Here is a 23180-nt window from a genome sequence, read left to right as displayed (position 1 = left end):
TGAAAACTACAAAAACAGAGGGAAGTCTCTTCCTACAATGGAATGCCTAAAGCTATATTTTGCAAACATCTTTATCCACATTTTGTTTAACGGACCGTTAAGTATGACACCAATTGCATCCAATACCTATTCACTCAACGATCATTACATTTTGAAATCGTAACTGTGAATAATCTACCTGTATTTTGGCATGTAAAAAATGTGCACCATCGCTGGCAAAAACTCACCTTGAACGAAGTTCACAAAAGGAAGTCACGATAGTGCCATCTAGTGAAAGCCAGGGAATATACATTTGTTGTAACACAAGAGAAAAACAACATCACACAGCAAGGTATGTAGTCCGGATTCATGTTTATTGAAGCCAGCACTTAAGACACGTGTTCTTATCTTTGCCGGCACTAGAAGCGAGATTCCACATGACTGCATCTGGTTAAAGCCATACAAATCAGACTTTTAATATGTTCAGGGTACACTTGCATTCCTAAATGGTATAATAATAATAAAAATAAAAAAAACTAGCAAAGAAAAAAAAATCCTGTATATAAAAAAAAGACTAAGCTAAGCATTATTGTTTTCTATCCTTTTTATTCTTTAATCTTTTTTTTTGTTTTGTTTTTTTACAAGCATGTATAATTTGTTAGGGTTATGGTGTACAGAGCAGTTACTTAACTTAGTTAAATTAAATACAATTCTATACAAAGTCTGTTCATAAAATATTTTGTACAATGCCAATTAAAAATAATAATCAAGTGCAAATTTGAATTCAAGCAGCATGAAAGTTGTTTTTATTTGATGTTTATGCCAAATACACAGCTTCCTTTATTATAGCCAGATCTTCATAACAGTAATCATCTTTCATTGGGAACAATTATGCTGTTCTTAAATAAAAAAAAATAAAAAAACCAGATTTTAAAATGTACAGGCATCTGCATTTACTTCAGGGCTAAGCAGAACTACTGTCTGCTATGCAATTACAACCCTGTAGATACAAATTACAACGTCCTATATGAGCTTGGAAAGTTAAAGGCCTTAACATTTTTTTGCACTATGGTTTCTAATGCTTCCAAACACCGGTAACCAAACTGTGCTGTGTTCCAAAGCTGGTGAGACTTTGGTAATGCATGATCATGGACTGATATATAAAAATTCGACAGTTTTAACCACTGAATAACCAGGAGCATCCACTCAAGGGGGTTGCTGGGATGGCAGGACAATTAACATTTCTTAATCCCCCTCCCCTTTAAACATAACCACAACATGTGATCCCTTGGAATAGGATGAAGGGAAAAAAATATATAAAACAGAACAAATATTTCTATGATTCCTTGGGACATGCAGAAATGACCATATGCTTAACAAGACAGATTCCAGTTTTGGTTCGAATACAAATGGAGAGTCAATTTTAACAAAATAACCTGTTATACATATCTGATTAAATACATTGATTGGCAAATGCCAGGATATTCTTGATAAATATTACATGAAAAATGTAAACAATTAATCTGGGGTAAAATTACAAGTGCTGGCTTGATAAATCAGGAGACTGTTCATTTAAAATGCAGGTAAGTACTCCTAGCTTTCTTGAGAATTGTATTTTGACTTAAAGCGACAGCCTTTACACATTAGGCTAAGTTATGCCCAGCATCAGCGGTATACATTACTGCTTACATTTGCAAAATAATAGATCCAGACTTTTTCTTTTAGTACAACAAATTCGTTCATGCAACAGAAAGCAGACTCTGCACAACTTGATTTGTGGTTTTCCCTTAAGAGCAAAATTATTACACAGAGAATTCAACACCAGTAGTGTTTACATATTAAATGCATGTGCCATTTCTGTAACCATAGAATCAGATTTGGAATGATGGCTACTCCAGATCTTGACAAGAGATATTTCTATTTGATGAAACGATGGGCCATTTCTACTCAGACGTCTTTGGTTCCAGGTTCCAATTTTCTTTTTTTTTTTCTTTTAAGGAACTGTATTTCCTTTTATTGAAAAAGCATTCAGCTGCTTTACCCGACTCAAGAATCCAGACTGGGCGGGGGTGGATGTACAACATAGGGCAGTTTATGAAAGACTCCAAAATCAATCATATACTTAACTATTCTTGCATCTAGATAGAGTATAAGGAGGATTTGCCTATAGTGATTTTTTTTTCGGATGCCACAGATTTTTTAGCAAACTACACACACATACACCCAAAGAGAATCGGTATAAAAACAGCTTGACACCTTCACAACATGGTTATTTTTGTAATCCTAAACATTCTGATATTTTACAGTGTCAGTAAAACTTATTAGAATCCATAGCAAAAAAAAAAAAAAAAGTTTTAGATTCAAGCACGATGACATTTACAATCATCTAACCCAAGTGAGAAAGTGGGGAGGTTTATAATGAGTGCCACGTTTAACCAGTTTTAACTGACCTTCATATACCTGGACAAAAATGTAGTCACCTCTGTTGATATCAATCTGTATCCAGAAGAATAAAGGGACAGGTTTTGCAAGTATGAAAAATACATCATTTAAATTACGACTAAAAGTTCAAATTATGTTTTAGAAGGAAAATAGAACCCCCCAAATTGTCATGGGCCTAATATTCTGTTCTTTCCACTGTTACTGACCTAAATCTTATTAGGTCAAGCTATGTTTCAGGTAATTCTATTCCAGCTAACTGTTTTACCACTCAGCCTAGAACGCTGGGTTAATACCCTAAAGAGCTGAAGACCCGGTTAGCCCACAGAACTAATCCTGCAGTCACTCCAACAGTCCTTTCACAAAGTGAATGTCCTCATCTGACAGTAAAATGCTGCAGTGAGTGTTTTATGGTTAACTTCACTACACTTAAAAGAAAAGACACCATTGAAAAACCATTAAAATGGTATTGGCCAAAAAAAAAAAAAAAAAAAAGCCACTGGATTGGTATTTAAAAACAAAAAATAAATAAAAGGAAAATAGATCCAGCAAAAAAAAAAAATTGAAAAAAAATGACCGTTTGTACTACGGTGCACATTTGAGTCAATCACCTACTATGACACTTACAGTAAACTGTGCCAGGCACTTGTAGCTATAGCAGGTAATAGATACCCTCCTGTCAACAGCAGACTGAATATCCTTCACACAATCTAAACATTATAAACATTACAATGTATTTCGTTTCTTTAATATATTTCTCATGATTTGTGTTTATTGTTTTTTTTTTATTCAGAAGAAAATTAAAGTTTGTTAATGTTGTAATATCTGAATTATATTTAGAGAAACTACTTCCCTGCTCTTTTAGTACAGCTCAACCTCATATGCCATCAGTCAATCCGTTTGCCTAGTGTCACAAAGTTACTGGAGATTAATAGTGTAACTATTCAACTTTCTTTTCCTTTAAAACACTTTAATGAAAAACAAACAAAATAAAAACGGTTGGATTTACACATAAATAAAAACTGTTCCATAATGTATCTATATTCTTTACATTATTACTAACTTTGCAGATATTTTAAACGTTAAATATTTTAGGCCAGTTTTATTTACTTATTTATTTATTTTTAAGTATTTTCTTCCACAAGGGCCATTGCGCCAACAAAACTACATCAGTTTTCTGGTCACAGGGAGGGTATAAAGAGCTTTCAGAAGCTAAAACGGCATTCAGACACAAGGGATTTTGCTACCTTTCAGTAAGCGCACACGTTGCATTACCTGATACACCTTAAATGTAGGTGATGCCCTGTAAAAACTTTGCCCTAACCCGCTCCCATACTTTCCGAAAAAAAAATAAAATTGGCATCTGCCATATTAGACAAGATCCTTGTCTGTTTTGGACTTGTATACAGTTACAATTTGGTCGTATTTTTTTAGTGGACAATGCGGGAGGTACACTCAGTCTTCATTCTCTGTTGGGGAAGTGTCGTTGGCCGATATGGAGTCTGGTTTGCGAGTCATTCTATCCAATTCCGCCTGAACGTCAGTCAAAACTGGCTTCTGCCCTTAAAAAAAAGAAACAAGAAAAAGAACAAAAAGTAATTTTATGTAGCTGCTGAGGATTGGCACAAAATAAAGCTTGCCATTTTCTTAGCCCTGTCAGTTTCAAGCTCCAGCTGTAGGCATAGGCAGTTCATTAGTGCAACTATAGTTTCAGTAGAGTATGGTGGGTATAATTTTTTAAAAACTATTTTTAATACAAAAAGAGCAATGCAGGTCAAATACTCATATAGGGAGTATGGACAGTTTAATCCATCAATACTAAAACTATTTCACGGTCATATGTGGGACACTAGAATGGAATTCTGCAAGCATCTGTTTTTCAGTTCATAAAGTACAGAGAAATGTCAGATGCATGTTAAAAATGTCAATTGCTAAAGTGAACACAGGTTAAGTTTCAATGAGGTTCCCAAGTCAAACAAAAGACTAAATAAATAAATTTTTTAAAAAAAGCAGACCAAATTAAACACACCCATTAAATACTAAAAACGAAAAGTGGGATGTGGTCAAATTTATTAAATAATTTACTTCACACACACAAAAAAAAAACCCCACACGTCCAAAGTATCTTCCATTTAAAACTAAAACAGTAGTTTTATATCAGGAGTTAATCCAATAAATGTATGTTTTTAGGTATTTCAGTGTACTGTAATCCTTTAAATCAAGATATGGGCACAGCTGGGATTGTCTTTTCCCTTTTTTTATTTTTTAACAGCAAGAAAATATATTTCACCAGCTGCTTTTGTCAGTTTTCACATCTTTCAAAGTCTGGGTTTTGATCTCCACCCTCTGACTTCATCCAAAGATCTTTTTGGCAGGGTGGTAAACGCTACCAGTAAATCTGCAGACTAGTGCTCAGTCCAAAGGAAACAACGAGCAGCCATTAGTATTGTGGGAGCCAGTTCTACCCCATACCTGCTTTCTTGGCAGAGCTCTGCACTCCTCCAGCGCTGGGGCTCCCAGGAGAGCCTGTCTTTTTACTCAGTAAGCTGTTGAAGAAGTTAGCCAGCACACCCTCATTCGCTGCAGCACCTGCAAAACAACCAGCACTTTAAAGAAACACAAACAAAAGAAAAAAGACAGGGATGGCAGGTAACAAGTCAGCAATAAAGACTGAGAAATGCTGATTCAATAAAAAGGTACATCAAAAACAAACACATGAACAAGGTCAGTCAATAGCAACATTAAGAAAAGACATTGAAGTGCCAGTAACACTGCCACCATGTGGACCTTAATTTAAAAACAAAAAATGTACCAGACCCATTCTTACAGCTGTCCATCTCTGTCTTAACTGGCTTAACCTTACAAAACTCTTATGGGGATTATAAAAGCTGCAGACTTCCTTGGATGTTTCAAAAACACAACTATGAAGAGGTTTCATGCCACGAGTATCATCTTTTTTTGTTTGATATTGCCCTTTGTCCATTAATAGGCAAAGTGAACTAATGGTGAATACCTACCTTTCAAATTCGGATCTGGTTTTTTCACGGCCGTCATTGGAGAGACACTGGCTACATTGGCAGGTCCAGAGCGGCTTGAGGGTCGAGGAGAGCCAGTTGGAGCTCTTGCTGGAGATTCCTTTGTGAATAGAAAACAAACATTTGGATTTGACTTCACACAGATGGCATACAAAAAAGACTAATGTTGCCAAGCATGCTTTTGTTGTTTGTATACGTGCAAAAGCCATTGATGCAATACCATATGATGCTTAAAAATAAATACATTAAAAAATATATATTACACCCATACATGCCCGGTCACCAAACTCTATGAGAGAAAGAGAACTCTTACCTTTAAAATTAATAATTTCAAAAGGAATACACAGATGCAGCACACCACATTTTTGGATGCATATTTGACAGCTGCAGTAGATAAAGCAATCGATGCACTCAAACACACAAAAACATATTTAGGCAGAAGCATGCAAGCAAATCTTAAAAGCATAGCAACAAAAAAATGGTCACTGTTTGGAGGAAAGGTTCAAGTGATTTTCATTAGACATAAAAGATATTCCAATGTATGCTTGGAGTAACAGACAGATCCACTCCATGTTTATTATGAAGATCTAAAATACCGCCACCGAGACGGTCTACTGCAGTCTCAGTGCATTTCTGTCTAAAAATATGCCTGAGAGGATCCTATTTAGAGGAGCATCTCTCTCTTTGGCTGGAGGTTTGCTGTGGAACATGGAGGAGACTGCAAAGACCTTTCAAAAGGTGAAGAAATCTTTTAGAAATAAAACTGTTAAGTTGGAGAATTTATTTTAAAACCTTAGGTTACCACCAAGTCCAGCCTATGTGTGATGGAAATGGATAATGATTCGACAAGAAGCTACAGTATAGTGATGGGTGGTCTGTGAATCATATAGAAAAAATAATTATATTCCACCAAGCATTCTACCGGTATATGTTATTGCAATGATACACATCCAACCCTGAAATAGGATAATACGGTACTTACATTTGCTCTTGTTGGTGTGGCAGGCTGCTTAGCTAACAAGGACTATGGAAAAAGGAAGAAAAACAAAATTAACTATCCATTTCCGAAAGAACCGAGCCAGGCTTCCATCATAACCCCTGAAAAACAAGACATCTGCTAGACACTGGCAATGGATTACAGTCAATCTTAAAATGGAACTTTCACAAATGATTATATATTAAAAAACAGAAAAATAGTACTCTGCCAGCCTGCCTGCCTGCCTACCAGCGTGGGGGGGTGGGGGGGGTCACTCAATGAAACACACACACGAGGATTACATGGTAACCTTTTTGTATTATACATGTGCAACTCGTAAACAACTATAGATTCCATTAAGTTGCAATTAGAATTCACCACTTGACATTTGATCTGACAATCATGCATTTTTATTCAGTCACATGCAGCCAATTATTTACAGAGGTTGTCAAAAACATTTGTTTTACTCTGCCATACATACTTCTTTGGCATTCCCTACACCAATATCATTAAGCTTGGAAATACTGTAGTTTTATCCAGCCTGCCCCCAGTTAAACCTCTTCTTTACCTGTTGCTTCATAAGGAAAACCTGCTCATCTTCTGCAGCAACTTCTTTATCATGCACCAGCTATGTGGAAACAAACAGTAAAAGGGGTGCAAGTTAGCATGCATGCATTTTTCATAGTTACAAATATGATAAATACTTGTTTACTTCTCACATGCATTTACCTTTCTTACAGGAGGCTTTACAATAAAGTCTTCAAAAGCATCTTCAGGTTTCACCGTTGTGAAATTTTCATGCAAGATAGCTATTTTCTTCTCATTGTCCCATCCAGATGGGCTACAGTAGATAAAACAAAATGCCTTAATTCAATTCATAAGACATGCAACTTAATGGAAAAATCTGTAATTTGCTGGACGCGGTGCATACTTGGCATAGCCAGGGTTCCAGTGCAGAGACCGATGCTACTTACATGAAAACTGCATCTTTCTCTACCACTAAGGCAGGTGTGGTAAACTGGAAACCATACATTTTGTGAACAATGTATTTATAAAGGAGGTCTAGGTTCTTTTCTTCTTTAACTGAAGTGTAAATCAAGGCAGCTCCATCTGAGAGTTGATTTACTTAAGGAAAAAAAAATGTTTACATGAAATGAAGAAAGATCTAAAAAGGAAAAGAGATTTGCTGTATAATCCAAAGGCTATTTAGGGACTGTGAAAAGGATACACTGTAAGCAGAACCGTCGGATGTGGGACTGGATGAAATCAAAGTGCTCCTCTCTGTAGTCATGCTCCTTTTCCAGCACGCTGACAGCGTCACACTGTAAAGGGGGATCAGAGGCACTTCATTAGTCTGGGTGACATTACAAATTCTGCAAAACAGATCCTTCAACTGGATCACGGGCAGCATATATAAAAGGCCCTTCCCAGTTTTAAATGGAAATGCACTTGCAATAGATTACCACAAGATGGCACCGTGTAAAAAAGGAAAGACCTTATTTAACTCTGGAAATGCAATCATACTCCCTACAATTAAGTGTAAAAAAAAGCCTCAGAAATCTCATTAAGTTAGGTATGTTATAAATACTTTATTTTCTACATGTACTTATACATATACACATACAAATTAGCTTCAAAATGCTGTTGTGAAAAAATGCATGGCACGTGGTTGGTGGGAAAAATCCAAACACCACGGTGGTCCCTACATTGAAAACAGTTGGGAACCACTGCTCTAGACAGATCCTGTGCTGTGTCAAGGGAAAGAGTACAAAGGAGATGACACACATGTGCCCTTGCTCTGCAAAGCCTAAATGTTATTGTAAATTCTAAATGGTCATTCAGAATGCCTGGCCTTCTGTAGGCTTCAAATGCTTTCCTAATCATAAATTAACTGCCCTACACTACTGTAGATTGAAACAATGTCCTATAAAGGCCTCATTTATTAAAAAAAAACAAAAAAAAAAAACAAAAAAAAACACACACCATCTGTTGGACAAAATAACTACATTTTAATTCTTGACATAGAACAGAAACAAAGTCCCAGGTTGGTTGACAGACTCGAGACAAGAATTTCAGAATGGCATCTATGTGGAGTGCCCTAGGCCAGAAACAAAGATCAGTTGCTGCAACATTTTAATAATTCACATTGCTTCCCACAACACCACCTAATCTTTCATTTCTATGTTGACCCATGTCTAGGTCAAGACTAACTGACCTAGAAAACTGCTTTCAAGATCAGTAGACTTCTTATGAACCTCAATAAGCTTTCAGTCAGCCACAGCTGTGCTCCATTAGCAATGCATGCCTACACTGTAAAGTTTAGGGTAAAGGTTAGGAGGAATCCAAAAGGAACACAATACTGAAATCTGTAAAGACAAATGATAAAGAAATTTCCTAACCAAGTTTTTGTTCAGAAGCCATCTGTTGAAGCAATTTTATAGCATCACATGAACCATAAGAGACCCAAGATAAGATTATTTAGAACATTAGTACACCAGCCACTTTATTATAAAATAAAGGTATTATAATGAGTTTCATTCATGGACTTCAAATCTACCTCTGAGGCATAGGCGAAACTGACAACCCAAGTCTCAAGATGACCTGGCAACATAAAAGCAACAGAAGGCGGGCACTTAGCTAGGGCAACCCCTTTTCCACTTAAATTCTACCTTACCTTTCTTCATATGTAAAATATATTTGTTTCTGTATCCGGGCTATGGAAGCTGCTAAATAACAGATTCCATGCATACAAATACAGAGTTAATTTTTGCCCTTTTCAAAAACCAGCAGTAATGCACAAAGTTTGCATTCTCCAGGAACCACAGGGCACAAAAACTTTAGTTTATATATATTTCTTGGACAGATGTTTCCCTTAACTTAAATTAAATTTCAATATTTAAACCACAAAGCATATTTTCTAGTTATATCTTCTACAACGCATCTACAAAGGCTGTAAACCTACTGTTTAATAGAATAAACTTTTACAGATTGTGTAGTTGGTTGTTTACAATTTAAAACTATAAATACTAAATTAAAAAGGGAGTCTTTTACATTTTACCGTTGTATTTTAAACTCCATTCAGTTTCCAATTACAGTGGTTTAACATGCATCAAGATACTGTAAATTAAACTTTTTGAAAAAAACATAAGTCAATGCAAGATCCTCAAAGAAAAAGGACACACTTCAGAAAAATATTTCGTAAAACACACTACTCTTCTTGTTACGGAACTGTCTTTGTTTAACCCTTTGCGGTCCATTGTCGGACCTTGTCCGACATTGCAATTATTCCTATCCGGTCCATTGTCGGACCCTGTCCGACATCAAAAAAATGCAAAAAACAGGTTTCTAGTCGTTTTTTCTCCGGAAAAAGCTGAGAAAACCATTCAATGGCCGAGTGGGAGCGACAGGAGCCGAGACAAGCCGATATATATCTCATGAATAGTCATACTTGCCCCTGGGATCACATAAGGGCGGTCATAAGGAAACAAGCTGCCTGTTATTGTATCAGCGCACAGAGACTATCACGGACATCTGCAGAGCTTTTTTGAGATGTTATAGTAATAAAATAATGACTTGGATTGCATTACTGAGGAGTTTGGTGATAAAACGAGTGATCAGGAGATGATTCATCGGTATGTACGACTATTTTTATTATTATTATTTATTTCTTAGCATATGTGAAAGCGATAGCGAATGAAAGGGTGGGGCGGGGCTGGAGATGCCTAGTGAGTGCTTTGTTGATATGCAGGGCATTTTAAACCCGTTTGACTGTGGAAAAAAAAACACTTTTAAACAGCATGTCTAAAATTAACTGTGCATGTGAAAATAAATTGGACCTGACTAAATATTAATTCAACCTACCTTTGTGCAAACTACTAGCACTGGAATGCCCAGGTTGTGCGTGAGTACATTCTCTCCGAGTGGCAAGACAACTTCCTCGTCTTCTGTCCCCGATACTGGGGGTGCTCGTCTCTGTGGAGACCCCTGCGACGCCTCCTTTGGCTCTACATACTCTTGGAAGTGCTTCACCACTGTGGGGACAACAAAGACAGATACCCTTAGACACCACAGCTATGAACACAAGCACTGCCAGACACTGCTATTCATTCTGGAACTCATACTGTTAATATTGTATTTATTAATAATGTATTGTTCCTAAAAAATCTCATTTTGTTTTGTAGCTGCAGTGATATGAGCTTCTACCATCATAAAAATTCCAAGCAGATTTCAAAGAATCAGGACCTGCACTATATTCCTGATGGCAGAACAAAAAAACAAAAAAAATCACTGCACAGGTAAATAAATTGTCCAATTACTTTTTACTACACTGGCAAGGAACCTCTGCATCTTACAAGAGCAGAAGAGTCATTCAGGTGTTAACTTCAGTAGGCTACTGAAGACAGTCAGATTGGATTACTGTTTTCATTTTTTCTTAATTTAGGACGACCAGACAGAGGAAACTATGACAAGTTATATATATAGATATATTAGTTCCAGGGTCAACTACAACCAAGAGCAAATACAAAATGTCCAAAAACAGTCTCAATAAAGAGTTAGCACCTCACCCCATCCTACATATTGTTTTCTGAGCGGGGACCTAAAATGTGTACTGTAAGCCCAATTACAAATGACATGCAGGAAATGTAAGCCCAGTATCAAGGAACCAGGTGAAGCGTATTCAAGGGAGGTGCCTGTCCGCATACCTGCACAGTCAAGATAATTATCACAATACTGCACCCTTGTACTGCAGGGATGGGTGCTCCAATCATTATTCACAAACATTTTCTTTTTCATCAGGTTCTCTTAGAATGCATTTGAGACACTTATGTCGAGTTCTTATTGCGGATAGGCCTAAGTGATGACTTTCTAGCACCAAGCAAATCTCCTTCAATCTTAATAAACAGTTGCAATGCCAATGTAAATTGAAAGACTGAAAAGACGCATACCATTAAGATCTTAACTGTGCATGAATATCTCCAGGCACTGGAATCAGCCAATTTGACAGACTGAAGTATAAATCGTGTTAAAATCACTAAACAAGCCAGCTGTTGGTTAACCCCACCCTGTAATCATAACTTTATAGATCAAACAAAAGTAATGTTGAAGTCTAAGGCTCCACATACTGACCTTGTCAGACAAAACGACAAAAAGGAGGAAAAACTCTAGCTCTAAAATTAATTTTAGATTGAGAATTGAGGTGGTGGTCATTGTCAAGGGCACTGTCTCAACATTTCTGCCCCCTCCTACCTCCAGACTTATTTCTCTTTGCACCTCCTCTCGCCCCCTCCGCACCTCTGCCATCGGATGATTTGGTCAGACACAAATCTTGCCGAACGCAACAAAACTCACAAAATAGTAAAACACATTCAATCTTTTCTCACGTGACTCTTTAATGCCGACATTAGGGGAACTGTGCAGAATTGCGTAAACTGCATTCCCCTACTGTAGGCATTCATGAAATGTATTCATTAAATTAGCGAAGTGCTTCCCAGTGCTTTCTATATATATATATATATATATATATATTTTTTTTTTTTTTTTTTTTTTTTATGAGAACTAAACAGAAATACTCTTGAATCATGGGAATACTACAGTGATTACATGGAAAATTGCTGTTCCAATACTGTATAAAATGGTTATTGCTCTCTAGCTACACAAGCCTATTAATTCAAAGGCCAGCCAAAAAAAATCTAAAATCTGGCACAAGTTTAAGGCAATATATTTGCACATCACATTTACTGTTTTATCCCTGAAAGCCAGTAGTTTCTAAGTGTCAGTGGAGAAAATTATTTTAAGCCCAAAGCATAAATCATTTTGGTACAATGACGCTAAAACTCACTGTGCATCAGTTAGTCTGTGATTGTTTTGCTAAAAGGTAAGGAGTACTGTACTGTCACAGATGGTTCTGGCACGTCCCTTTTGTGTTATAAGTCATTAGATCCTTTTGCATGGAAGGCCTTGGTTGCAAGGATGTGCGGTTCTTTGATTAACCCATATTCAGTTAAAATATGTTTGCACACCGATGATGGGAATGAGAATGTAGAGATGGGAGCCCAGCTAACAAGATTTAAGTTTTTGCTGGTATTAGGCTTTTAAAGACTGTCACCCACACAGGTGAGCAGAAACTGACTCACTAAGAGCAGAAACTGACCCAGGACTGTCACAGCTACTGGAAGTGGGACCATCTTTGGGATACAAATTGAACATTTGTGACTAATGTGTTTTAAAGAATACAACACCATTAGAAAACAAGGGATAGCTGTTGTGTGCAGTCTATGAAAGCACCTGCTGGAAGGAGTCAAACTTGGCAGGCTCTTATCAGAAGACCTTGTTAGCGCATTCCAGTATTATGAGAAAATACAGCAAATTTCTTTTGTTACTTTACTTTCATTATTTTTGGATAACAGAAGGTAGGACTATTAGAAAATGCTTATGGTAGTGTCTCATATTAATCAACAGCAAAAAGTGGCCAAAAGGCTAGAATGTCAACATTTGCTTCAACTGCATTTTGTATGAAAAGAAAAAAGGGGTCAGACTTAATTCAGTGAAATAATATTACCATTTCTAGTAGAAACTGTTACTGAAGTAACTGAATTAGAAATACATGTTATAAAATCATTTAAAGTTAAAACTGTTATACAAATAACATTATTATTGTTGAACATATTTCAGTTAAAAATTAAAGTTCAGTATTAATTGACACTCAGAATATTGTAATAATTGTACTGTGTTTTAAAGAATATAAATAATATTGCAGCAAATTATGAACAGGTTACAATGATTTGAACTAAGAAAACTGAACTGAAGTGTTAATGTTAGGAAAAAGAAAATCTTGTCTATGTGCCTTTGTTATTAGTGCACATACACTCTTGGAAGCCGGTCAGACTTAAATAGGGTTTTCCCCAATCTTTAAAGTAATAAAGACTATTGCACATGGAAGCCTGTAACCTTGAAAGAAGCAGGCATCTGGGGGAACTAAACAGAGGCTAGGTATTGAAAATTAACAAAAAGAAAAAAAAGTAACCCTTTCTAGACAGAACAAATGTTTAAAACTAAAAAAAGCTATGATACTTATTTGATTTGATTGCAACTAAGCACTGAGGTTTTAAAGTATTTTGATCTCATAAGAAACAGAATATTTAAAACTAACAAGTGTTTGCTTGTTTAAGGCTCTACTGTAATACAAAGACTGTAAAAGCAGGAGCGACCATTTAATTTAATCAATTTAAGAATTAGTTAAGATTCTTTCTCCAACTAAACAAATCTTTTAGACATTACAATATCCATTAAATAATATAAATGTTTAGTTTATATTTACTGCAATAAGACAGGAACTGTTAGGTTGGAATATTAGACAATAAAATGTAAATTGTATAACTTTAGTACACAATAAAACTACAGAAAAATAGCCTTGCCCTTATCTGCTTGCAAGCAGAGCAGTGCTACATATGGAAGGTTATTTTTGGCAGTCAAAGCGAGATTTACTTGTCGTCCACAGTTTTGAATCCAAGGCCTTTCTATAATAAGAACACCTGTCAGTCGTAGCGAGCATTTCATAAATTAAGGGAGGTATCTCCAGTATCAGTTCTTATCAAATAAGTAGCGACTTTCTTTGGAATGATGTTTAAGAGCCAAAAAAGACTTGCGGCGAATTTGGAGAAGTGCTTACAGTGGAGTTTCATAAATATATTAATCAAAACAATAGTCTTGGCAAGTAAACAGGGTGTCTGAAACCTGCTTGCGCAGGCAACTTTTAGAAACAGTGAGAGGTCAGGCATAGTCCAAGCATGGTACAAGTTAATATAAGGCTATTATATTTAACATGTTTATTATAGCTTAAATTTAAATGAAAATAACTGAACTGACTACTGTATGCTTAGTCAAAGGCTTGTGATAAACCCCTACAGTCTTTGTCCCATACTTTAACATACCTGTCTGAAAAGTTGATGAGATATGCTGCTCCGGAGGGAATACATTGTAGCCCCAGGTTAATATAAATCACACAGAAAGATGATGTTATATGTAAAACCTCTCTTTTACTACACATATAAATTTGTATTATAGCAAGGATCCTGTAAACTTTGATTCACCTGACTATGAGCTATGAAATCATGTTTCAATATTTTTTTTGGCAAGAAGTTATATCCAATCAGTTTTAAAAAGGAGTTGCCCGGATCCTTCTGGAATATATAATTAACTCAAAGATAAGAACTGTCAAGGCCGAGTGATGATCATATTTAAATCGGGGCTCCTGATGTATTTCAAGGGAGGGAAAATCTTATCTAAGTCCAGAGCAAGACCCCTTTCAATACCACTGAACTTGATCTTGTAAGCGGACGTGGTCCATGCTCTGAGGTTCTCTGAAAAACTGATTGTTGTTTGGTCATATTTAGAAGTCTCTGCCTTTTGAAGACAGTTCTTATTTTTCATATATCCTACACTACACTTCCATATACTGGAAGGTAAGCATATATGACTTTTATATCTCTTTTATGTTGGATGCATTGCTATAAAAGGTATAGAAATGATGTATTAGTTTTAAAAAAGATATATTGGATGCTCTAGAATTTAGCGGTGGGTATTTTTAGCTTTCTGCATGACTAGCCTAAGGGCTAAGCATATGATAACTATATATGTATTACAGTATTGAAATGTACCTGTAAAGGCACTGGAGACACCCAGATTGCCTGTCAGCTGGGATTCAAAGTAGTCTGTTAAACTACTGAGTCCATTATTAAGCATTTAATAAATCGAAAGGGTACTAATAATACTCTGATTTGTTAAAACTTCAAATTAAATGAGTCTGTGTGATTTTCTTGATTGTTTAGAAGTCATCTGGACACGCTGCAAGCCCAGTGCAGGAACGATCCACTTACAGGAGTCTGAAACATCTTAATGTCCTCCTAAATGCCTCCCCTGAGTTTAAGAGTTTGCTTAGAGTACATATAAATAAAGACTACATGCGATTCTTGACAGTCCTCTCACTCTGAAGTGTTGCCAGGGAAGCATAACTGTACTGATATGTGCCACTTGGTTTCACACCAGGATTTGTTCAAGACGACTGGTTTGTGTGCCTGTGTTTTACACTTTTTGCTGCTAATGCAACAGCCATCATTCACATTCATAGAAGTCAGCTGCAGCACACATGTTTAAAGTCTGTAATGACCTATTTATTTTTTAAACCCAGGAAACAGTTACTCCATTGCTATCTGTGGCTTGACTTTTGATGTCTAAACTTGGAAATACAAAAAACACAGGTTTTAAGAACATTTAAGAAAAGGCAGTGTGGTCCTGTGGTTACAGTCCAGGCTTGTAACCTGAAGGTCACTGGTTCAAATCCCACCTCTGCCACTGACTGACTCACTGTGTGACCCTGAGCAAGTCATTTAACCCTTTGCGGTCCATTTACTTAGCACCTGTCAGGTGCATCAGGTCCAATTTATTTTCACACGTGCTGTTTATTTTACACACACTGTTTAAAAGTAATTTTATTCAAAGTAAAACAGGTTTAAAAGGCACTGCATATCAACAGGACACTCAGTACTGCATCTCCAGCCCCGCCCCACCCCTTGTTCGCTGTATTTATCACATACCTCTTCATAGTCGTGCATACTAATAAGTCATCTCAAGTCATTATTTTATTATAACATCTCAAAAAGCTTGGCAAACGGCCGTGATATTCTTTGAGCGCTGGATGCGGAGGCAGCTACCTTCTTTGTTTAAGGATCCGACATCGGACTGGAAAGGAAAAATTGTAATGTTGGACCTGGTCTGACATAGGATACCAAAGGGTTAACCTCCTTGTGCTCCATCCTGTGGATGAGATGTTAAATCAATGTCCTATTGTCAGGGACTCTGCATATAATGCACAGTTCACAGCATACCTCTGTAAAGCATTTTGTGATGGTGGTCCACTGTGAAAGGCGCAATATAATGATAATATATTTATTTTTATTAGTTCCTTCCTAGCTCACAATTTGCCCCAACTAAGGAAACAATTTATTAGAACATAATTTTTTTAATGATTTTTTAATGATTTTTAGATGCAACTACAGTGCTTCAACTAATACTGTTTCATGTATGTAACTTCCTGTTTTGAACTTCACAATATGAAACAACCTTAACATGCATTTATTATTATTATTATTTTAAAATCTCAAAACGACAAATCTAAGAACATTTTCTTGTTTTATTACAAAAAAACACAACACCATGAAATAGAACACAAAGGCCTTCCTAGAGCATGTAGCAGAAATACACATACATTTGCAGGGGTTAACAAACTGAGAGAGCCTTTAAGCAAATCATTAAATCTTTGGCTGTGTATACCATGATAAAAAAGCACCCTTTTCATAACAGTTGCAATGGTGGTTCCCAGAAGCAGCATGGTCATAAGGAAAGGTGTTTTTTTTTTTTTTTTTCTCTATGGCTGCCAACTCCCAAGAGTTCCGACTGTGTAAAGGCTTACCCAGTTAACCAGAGTTCCTTTTAATCCAAGACTGGTGGCTTATCTCATCGCCTGAACATGCAGCGAGGTAATAATCTCTGGTCTCAAGTAAAAACTGGCAGAACTGTGTACTGTGCTACTTACAGAAGGTTTGGTGCCCCAGAGGAAGAGCTGATACTGTTAATTTAGATGCCTATCAGGCACAGGCTGAGATGAGACTTGTCACGACTAGTTAGATAACTTATTATTCAGATTAGTTCAGAGCAGATTTAGTCCGATTGCTGGCACCTAATCAACATTGCGAGGGGAATATATTTCCATAATTTAATACATTGTAGCTTGTCATATAGCGTACTTCAACTTTCGGTTCCTCTTGTTTTATTAAGGATGTTTGCTTTGGCTCAACTGTCAAACAGCCAGAGTAATAGAATATGTGGTTCTTGCATTACCACACCCGTTAGTTATGTCAGCAAACCTTAATGTCACCTTTGGCTTTCACTGAACTACATTAGAAACATTTCCTTTTAACTGGGCATTCACATTGGTTAATGCAATCCTTAGAAGTCCTAAATGCATTTTAGTAGATATGAAAAGGCTACATCAAACTCCAAAAAAAATGAATCAACTTTGAAAACCAATTAAATTTGCTGGTTATTCACACACCAGTGGATGCAACTAATGTTTGCAAAAAGAAATTAAGCAGACACCCACAAATAGCTTCAATACAAAGGAAATAAACTAGGCTATATGGTGCTGAAACAGTTCTAACCGACAGATCCTTCTTGACACTGAAAAAAGACTTCTAGTAAAAACATTTATCAGTTTTAGCAGAACTTTTAATTCTTCACTGTAGCTACAGTGGTCATACAGTTCTATGCATAAGCAGCACAACTATCACTTGAATCAATGCTATAAAATAAGCTGGAGTCATTAGCAATTATCCAGTTGTCTACCCCAGCCCTTTAGCAATCCAAGTTAGAAAACACAGCATCTGATCAAGCGCCATTTCTTAAGGCGTTAAAACTAAAGTTCAAACATACGGTCATAAGCGGCTGTACAGAAGTTTTGTGATAAAGAAACACATTTGAATTCTTAGTCGCAAGGTGGTAATGTATTTCATAATAAAATAAAGTGGATAATTTAGAATGCAGACAAAGTTACTATTAGACCTTGCTGGACATGATATACTAGGACTCTAGCTGTTGTCTATACTCACATTCCTGCTCTAGCCGCCTCATCTCCTCTGGCAGAATCTTGAGTTTGTCAATGTGTTCACGCAGGACACTGGCCCACTTCTGTATCGACTCCATGATGGTCCACGGCCGCGACATGTCTGCCACGAAAACCGCCAGGGTGTCCGTCAGTGACTCCGCAGAGGCGGCAAACTTTAGCAGTCCTTTGTGATACAGGTCACCGTCCAGGATCCACACGTTACACCGGGTCTGATCTGTACAGAGTAGAGCAGCGATTAATGCCAGTGTAAAGAAATAAAATGGGCACACAAGGTTTACAAACTTAAGATCAAATACATTTTGAAGGACTTAAAGCAGTACTTCCCTAATGTATTTTATTCACCATTAAGCTTCCCCTGTAGGGGGAGGAGGGCGTATTTCATGCAAGATTAGTATTTGTGCACCATTATTATTATTATTATTATTATTTTCTTAGCAGATGCCCTTACCCAGGGCGACTTACAGTCGTAAACAAAAAATACATTTCAAGAATCACAGTACAAGTATTAAAACAATTAAGAGCAAGGTAAAATACAATGACTTCAGTTCTAGTAAGTACAAATATATGACAAAATACGATTCAATATTGGAGCAGATAAGTGTCAGTGATAGTTACATTAGGATACAATTAAATGCAAAATACTACAGAACTAAACCTGAGCCTATAAAACTTTGATGCTCTACAGTTTGTTAACCTCGAACATTAAACCAAAAACGCAAATGTGAGACTTCCTCAAAACAAAAATAGAATATATATGCTTTGCACGGCTCTTAACCAAAATAATCTGAAATACATTTGACTGAAAATCTGTTTGGTTTGTTTTACATTCCTCAATAAGCCCTCAATGGCATCATCTAATTTAGGAACAATTTACTGTATGCAAGCCAATTCAAATTAAAGTCTGCATAATAAATGACACCCAAAACACAAAGCTTTGCCTGCCACATAAAAAAAGGATAAAACAGTTCAAACAATCCAGGTCCATTAAAACAATAGTACAATATGTTTAATATCCCTTTATGGCACAGAAAGATAACAGACATAAGCGGGATTTTGATAGCATTAACATTTTAAAGTGCTATAACAATTAATATAGAACTAGTCATGTGTGGCTCTGGCTGCACTCATCCCTAGACCAACATTGCTTGTTGAGAATAAACAGAAGTACTAGGCCTCCAGGTCAAGTGTCCTGGGAAGATTTCAATGCACCATTTCCTGGCATCTTATTATTTTTTGTATATATTCAAGAACAGAAATCAATTCAAGCCAAAGCAGGCATTAATGGTTGTGTGTGTGTGTGACAGCCTTTGAAACCTTTGATTACATCTATTGCACTGCTCGTGTAACACTGTCTTACGAGTGATCTGATTTAGGGAATGTCTGATGGAATCAGGTAACAAAGCCCCAGATTGCCACCATTTGATCCAAACAGACCACTATCTCTCACTACTCGTCTTCCTCACAAGTACAAAGTGTCTGTGGCATTTTAGCCAACTTTAGCAATCCCAATAGAAAAAAAGCAAACAAAAAAAACTTACACAAAACTTATTTTATTTTGTATTAAACACTCATGTTTCAAACCATGTTAGACAAAACCTCAGCTTTCCTAGACCAGTTTGATACAATACTCTTCACTAAAAGTGGAGGGGAAAAAAGCAGCCTGAAGGTCTTTACTCTGAAGAACCATTAAGATTTCATGGGGTACAAGTCATGAAAGTACATCTGTGTCTCAACACAATGACAAAACATGCTGTGATACCTCCCACATGCTCTACTCTCATTGATTAACATTTAATTTAACGGAATTTAACTTTATTGATCCAATTGATTAAAAAGACAGTTGTATTATGGCAAACCCAGGTTGGTGTGGTAGTTAAGGAGCCAGAGTCCTGCCACTTGGTTTATATATTTTTAATGTGGTGAATTGTTTTCTGCTACCAGGTCTACCATTTATCAGACTGCAGCCCATGACTTAGGTAACAGTAAGCATGGCGGCTACATTATATAACTAAAACTACTGTATAAGGCAGTTCATTTACCAAATAACTACAAATAAAAGCATTATTTGTAACTCCTGTAACTTACCATCTCTGTCCTCGTCATGGACAATCAAGTACAAAAACTCAAGTCCCCTCCCGTTTTTGTTGTGTTCAGCTCCTTGGAGTTTTGCCATAATTGTTGTTTTTCCTGAGCCATCTTCTCCTGCAAAATGCATTACATAAAAAAACTCAAAATGAGGCAAAAGACAGACTGCTTGGTGGAGGGCAGGGACTGAAGTACATAAATGGGATGCATTAAAGGGGATGCATACCTGACTGCGATCACAGCAAGTCACATAAATTAAAACAATCAGTAAACAAAACAAGAAAGCCACATACACCTAAATAAAAACTGATGAATCAGTATGACCAGAAAACTTTATATAGCTTACAACTCCATGTTCATAACACCAAGTGGCCATTATGGTGCAAATCTCCTGCATAGGATTAAATAGGACATCCTGTCAGTCATCCTACAGCAGTGGTACTCAACTCTGGGCCTCGAGATCCAATCCAGTCCAGAATTTTACTCCAAGCATGTGTAGTTAATTGAAGCTGCTATGAGGCAATTAACTAATTCAAGATCTGGTTGGAATAAAGACCAGGACTGGAATCGATCTTGAGGGCCAGAGTTGAGTACCACTGCCCTAGGGCATATCCTTATTCTGCAGAAATACAAGTCTACTAAAGAAATCTCTGTATCTAACGTTTCTGTATATTGCACAGCACATACTATGATAACACACAATCCTTTTGGCGCTTACCAAGTGTAGTTGTATCAATCTGTAGCTTAAACGTTAGCCTTCACATTTCAGTGATCTTTTATTGAGTCACAATTTGTAGCTGAATTTGTCGCACAGAATGAGTTGCACTGATACACAAGTTAACGGTTGCTTCCATTGAGACAACACAGCAATGGGTGTCTTGGGTGCGACAGCATATAACGTTACTTCATTAGAAAAATAGCACTGGAAATCAAATCAACTGTGTTTATTAAATCTCAACTCAAGACACAAAATGTCGCTTTTAGTGACTGTGGGCAATTTAAAGTACACTTTACATAAAGTAATAAGTATACATCTCATACTGATTTAACACACCCGTGCAAAACTAAACATGTCACTTACCAAAAACCAAGATGTTTTTTCCTGACGGTAGCTTGGACAAGGAGCGGGTGGATACTTCGCTCAGAATGGAAGACCTATAGAAACATCACCAACACATTAATTATGTATCAATACTGATTCTCGTTTCACGCCGCCTCATACGTCTTATAAGAATTGACCTTTTTCTCTCAATCCTGCAAGATCATCGACTCTAGCGAAATAAAACAAAGTTTGCATGTCATAATAAATCCCGTTTCCACAAAGTTATATTCAAATGCCACTATCCCTGGCAAGCAACTCTAGCCATTAACACACTCAAATGCCAGAGGGCTTGGCTGCACCTCTACTGTCAAAACAATAACAAAAAAATAAAAAATCCCAAGACAAGAGCAACATTACAAACAGTTTTTTGAGGCAGTAAACACATGCGTCTGTTTTTATTTATTGTTTAGTTTAAAAAATAATAATTTAATTATGTTAACGTGTGTTCTTTAAAACGCCCCTGCTTCGTTGGCAGGAACCTACGCCAAATGTAGCATCATAAACAAAACCAAAGCAACTTACATCGCAGAAACTAAATCATGAATGATTTGCATTATTTTTATTTAAAGAGCAAAATGATTAAATAGGTTGTGATAAAATACTCTTGGTATTTCAATAACAAATAATACACCAAACCACTGCCTTACTGATTTGAACATCAGCGGCCGGTGTTTTCAACACACTGCACCAGGGAATGACAAAGCAAATAGACACCAATAGCTTAAAAAATTAACGTTTCAGAATATATTTTTAAAAAAACTTGGAAGGGCTATTCAGACTTGCCATAGGTTCTGTCCCTCTTCATCTTCAATTGTGTTTTCAAGGGTGTCGGGCGCCCCGGCAGCGCCCAAGAGCTTCTTCTCCTGCACGGGAGCCATCTTGTTATTCAGCCACAAAGAGAGGCATCATCTGGGCACCTCCGGACCCCGGAAAAGTATAGCTCGACGCTTCAAGTTGAACCCTCCCTGCAGTGAAATGTTGTGTTTTGTAGTAAGCAGGAAGGTATTGCTGATTTAAAGTCACCCCATTGTTAAAACGAACAGTTTAACGTGTGGCTATTCTAATCAGGCAGTGTGATAGCCAGCTCTAGTGGCTCACGAACATCCCCCTTTCTCTGTGCATGATGTCATCTTCCTGAGGAGCCACCCTGGATGTAGCCACATGGAGCAGCTCTTAACTTGGCGGAAACGCTGAGGACATCTAGTGGAAAATAGGTATACACTGTGCTGACAGTATTGCACCTGAACATGTAATTGAATTCATAATTATGAATTCATAATAAATTTCATCCCATGGTGCTGTTATTTTTATATTTTTTAAACCGTATGTGAACGTTGGGCATTTTACTGGCCATTCCTATTAAATACAATTTTTCTGGTCACTTGTAATGACAAAAAGGTTTACCTCCTGGGAGGACATCAAATTAAAACAAACGTGCGTTAGTATATAAAACTACTTGCAGGGCAGTGTTCAGATTTCTTTTAATAAACGTGGTGAATGAAATTAATTAAATTATGGTTTTGCATTAGATTGGGATGAAACGAAATTACATCTTCAGTTGTTTTGGACAGCACCATCGATTGACATCAAAAACAAAATCACATGATTACATTGTTAGAAATAGGAAGATACGTGTATCGGACGGCTGCTCGTGTCTCAAATGTTACTATCCTTGGATAAAAGAGGCTGTAGACTGCATTTTCATACGGGATTATTCCTAAAATGAACTGCTCATCATGACTAATCACTACCCGTTTTTCTTTTTGAATGCTACATTTGTCTGGCTGGCTACTGGCCGCAATATATCCAGCAGCCACACCCTATTCATCAGAACAGAGGACTCGAAAAAGGAAATTCAGCACAATTGCTGCCTTCTGCAGAAAA

The 23180-nt window shown here is 36.8% G+C and overlaps 1 protein-coding gene and 1 non-coding gene across 3 annotated transcripts; both read right to left on the bottom strand.

The window, feature by feature from the left end:
• Nucleotides 1–334: 334 nt before the first annotated feature.
• LOC117425705 (cytoplasmic dynein 1 light intermediate chain 2) lies at nucleotides 335–22387 on the bottom strand. 2 transcript variants are annotated; one of them, XM_034042905.3, is made up of 13 exons: nucleotides 22080–22387; nucleotides 21276–21349; nucleotides 20195–20311; nucleotides 18093–18323; nucleotides 10291–10460; nucleotides 7658–7751; nucleotides 7404–7539; nucleotides 7159–7270; nucleotides 6998–7057; nucleotides 6436–6477; nucleotides 5436–5553; nucleotides 4891–5007; nucleotides 335–3975 (listed from the first exon to the last, which is right to left on the bottom strand). In XM_034042905.3, exons 1-13 carry the CDS (start codon nucleotides 22172–22174, stop codon nucleotides 3959–3961), a joined length of 1383 nt encoding a protein of 460 aa, XP_033898796.1. In that variant the 5' UTR covers nucleotides 22175–22387; the 3' UTR covers nucleotides 335–3958. The 2 variants fall into 2 exon arrangements, with proteins under 2 accessions (XP_033898796.1, XP_033898794.1); XM_034042903.3 differs by having other exon boundaries at nucleotides 335–3980; nucleotides 22080–22384.
• Nucleotides 9125–9257, bottom strand: LOC117425999 (small nucleolar RNA SNORA84). The gene has a single exon (XR_004548075.1). It is a non-coding gene; the product is annotated as a small nucleolar RNA SNORA84 (small nucleolar RNA).
• Nucleotides 22388–23180: the final 793 nt, after the last annotated feature.

The sequence above is a fragment of the Acipenser ruthenus genome, chromosome 20, assembly GCF_902713425.1.
Source record: "Acipenser ruthenus chromosome 20, fAciRut3.2 maternal haplotype, whole genome shotgun sequence".
In the NCBI taxonomy this organism is placed as follows: domain Eukaryota; kingdom Metazoa; phylum Chordata; class Actinopteri; order Acipenseriformes; family Acipenseridae; genus Acipenser; species Acipenser ruthenus.
Note: the sequence above shows the minus strand (reverse complement) of the source record. Positions and strands in the feature narration are given on the sequence as shown.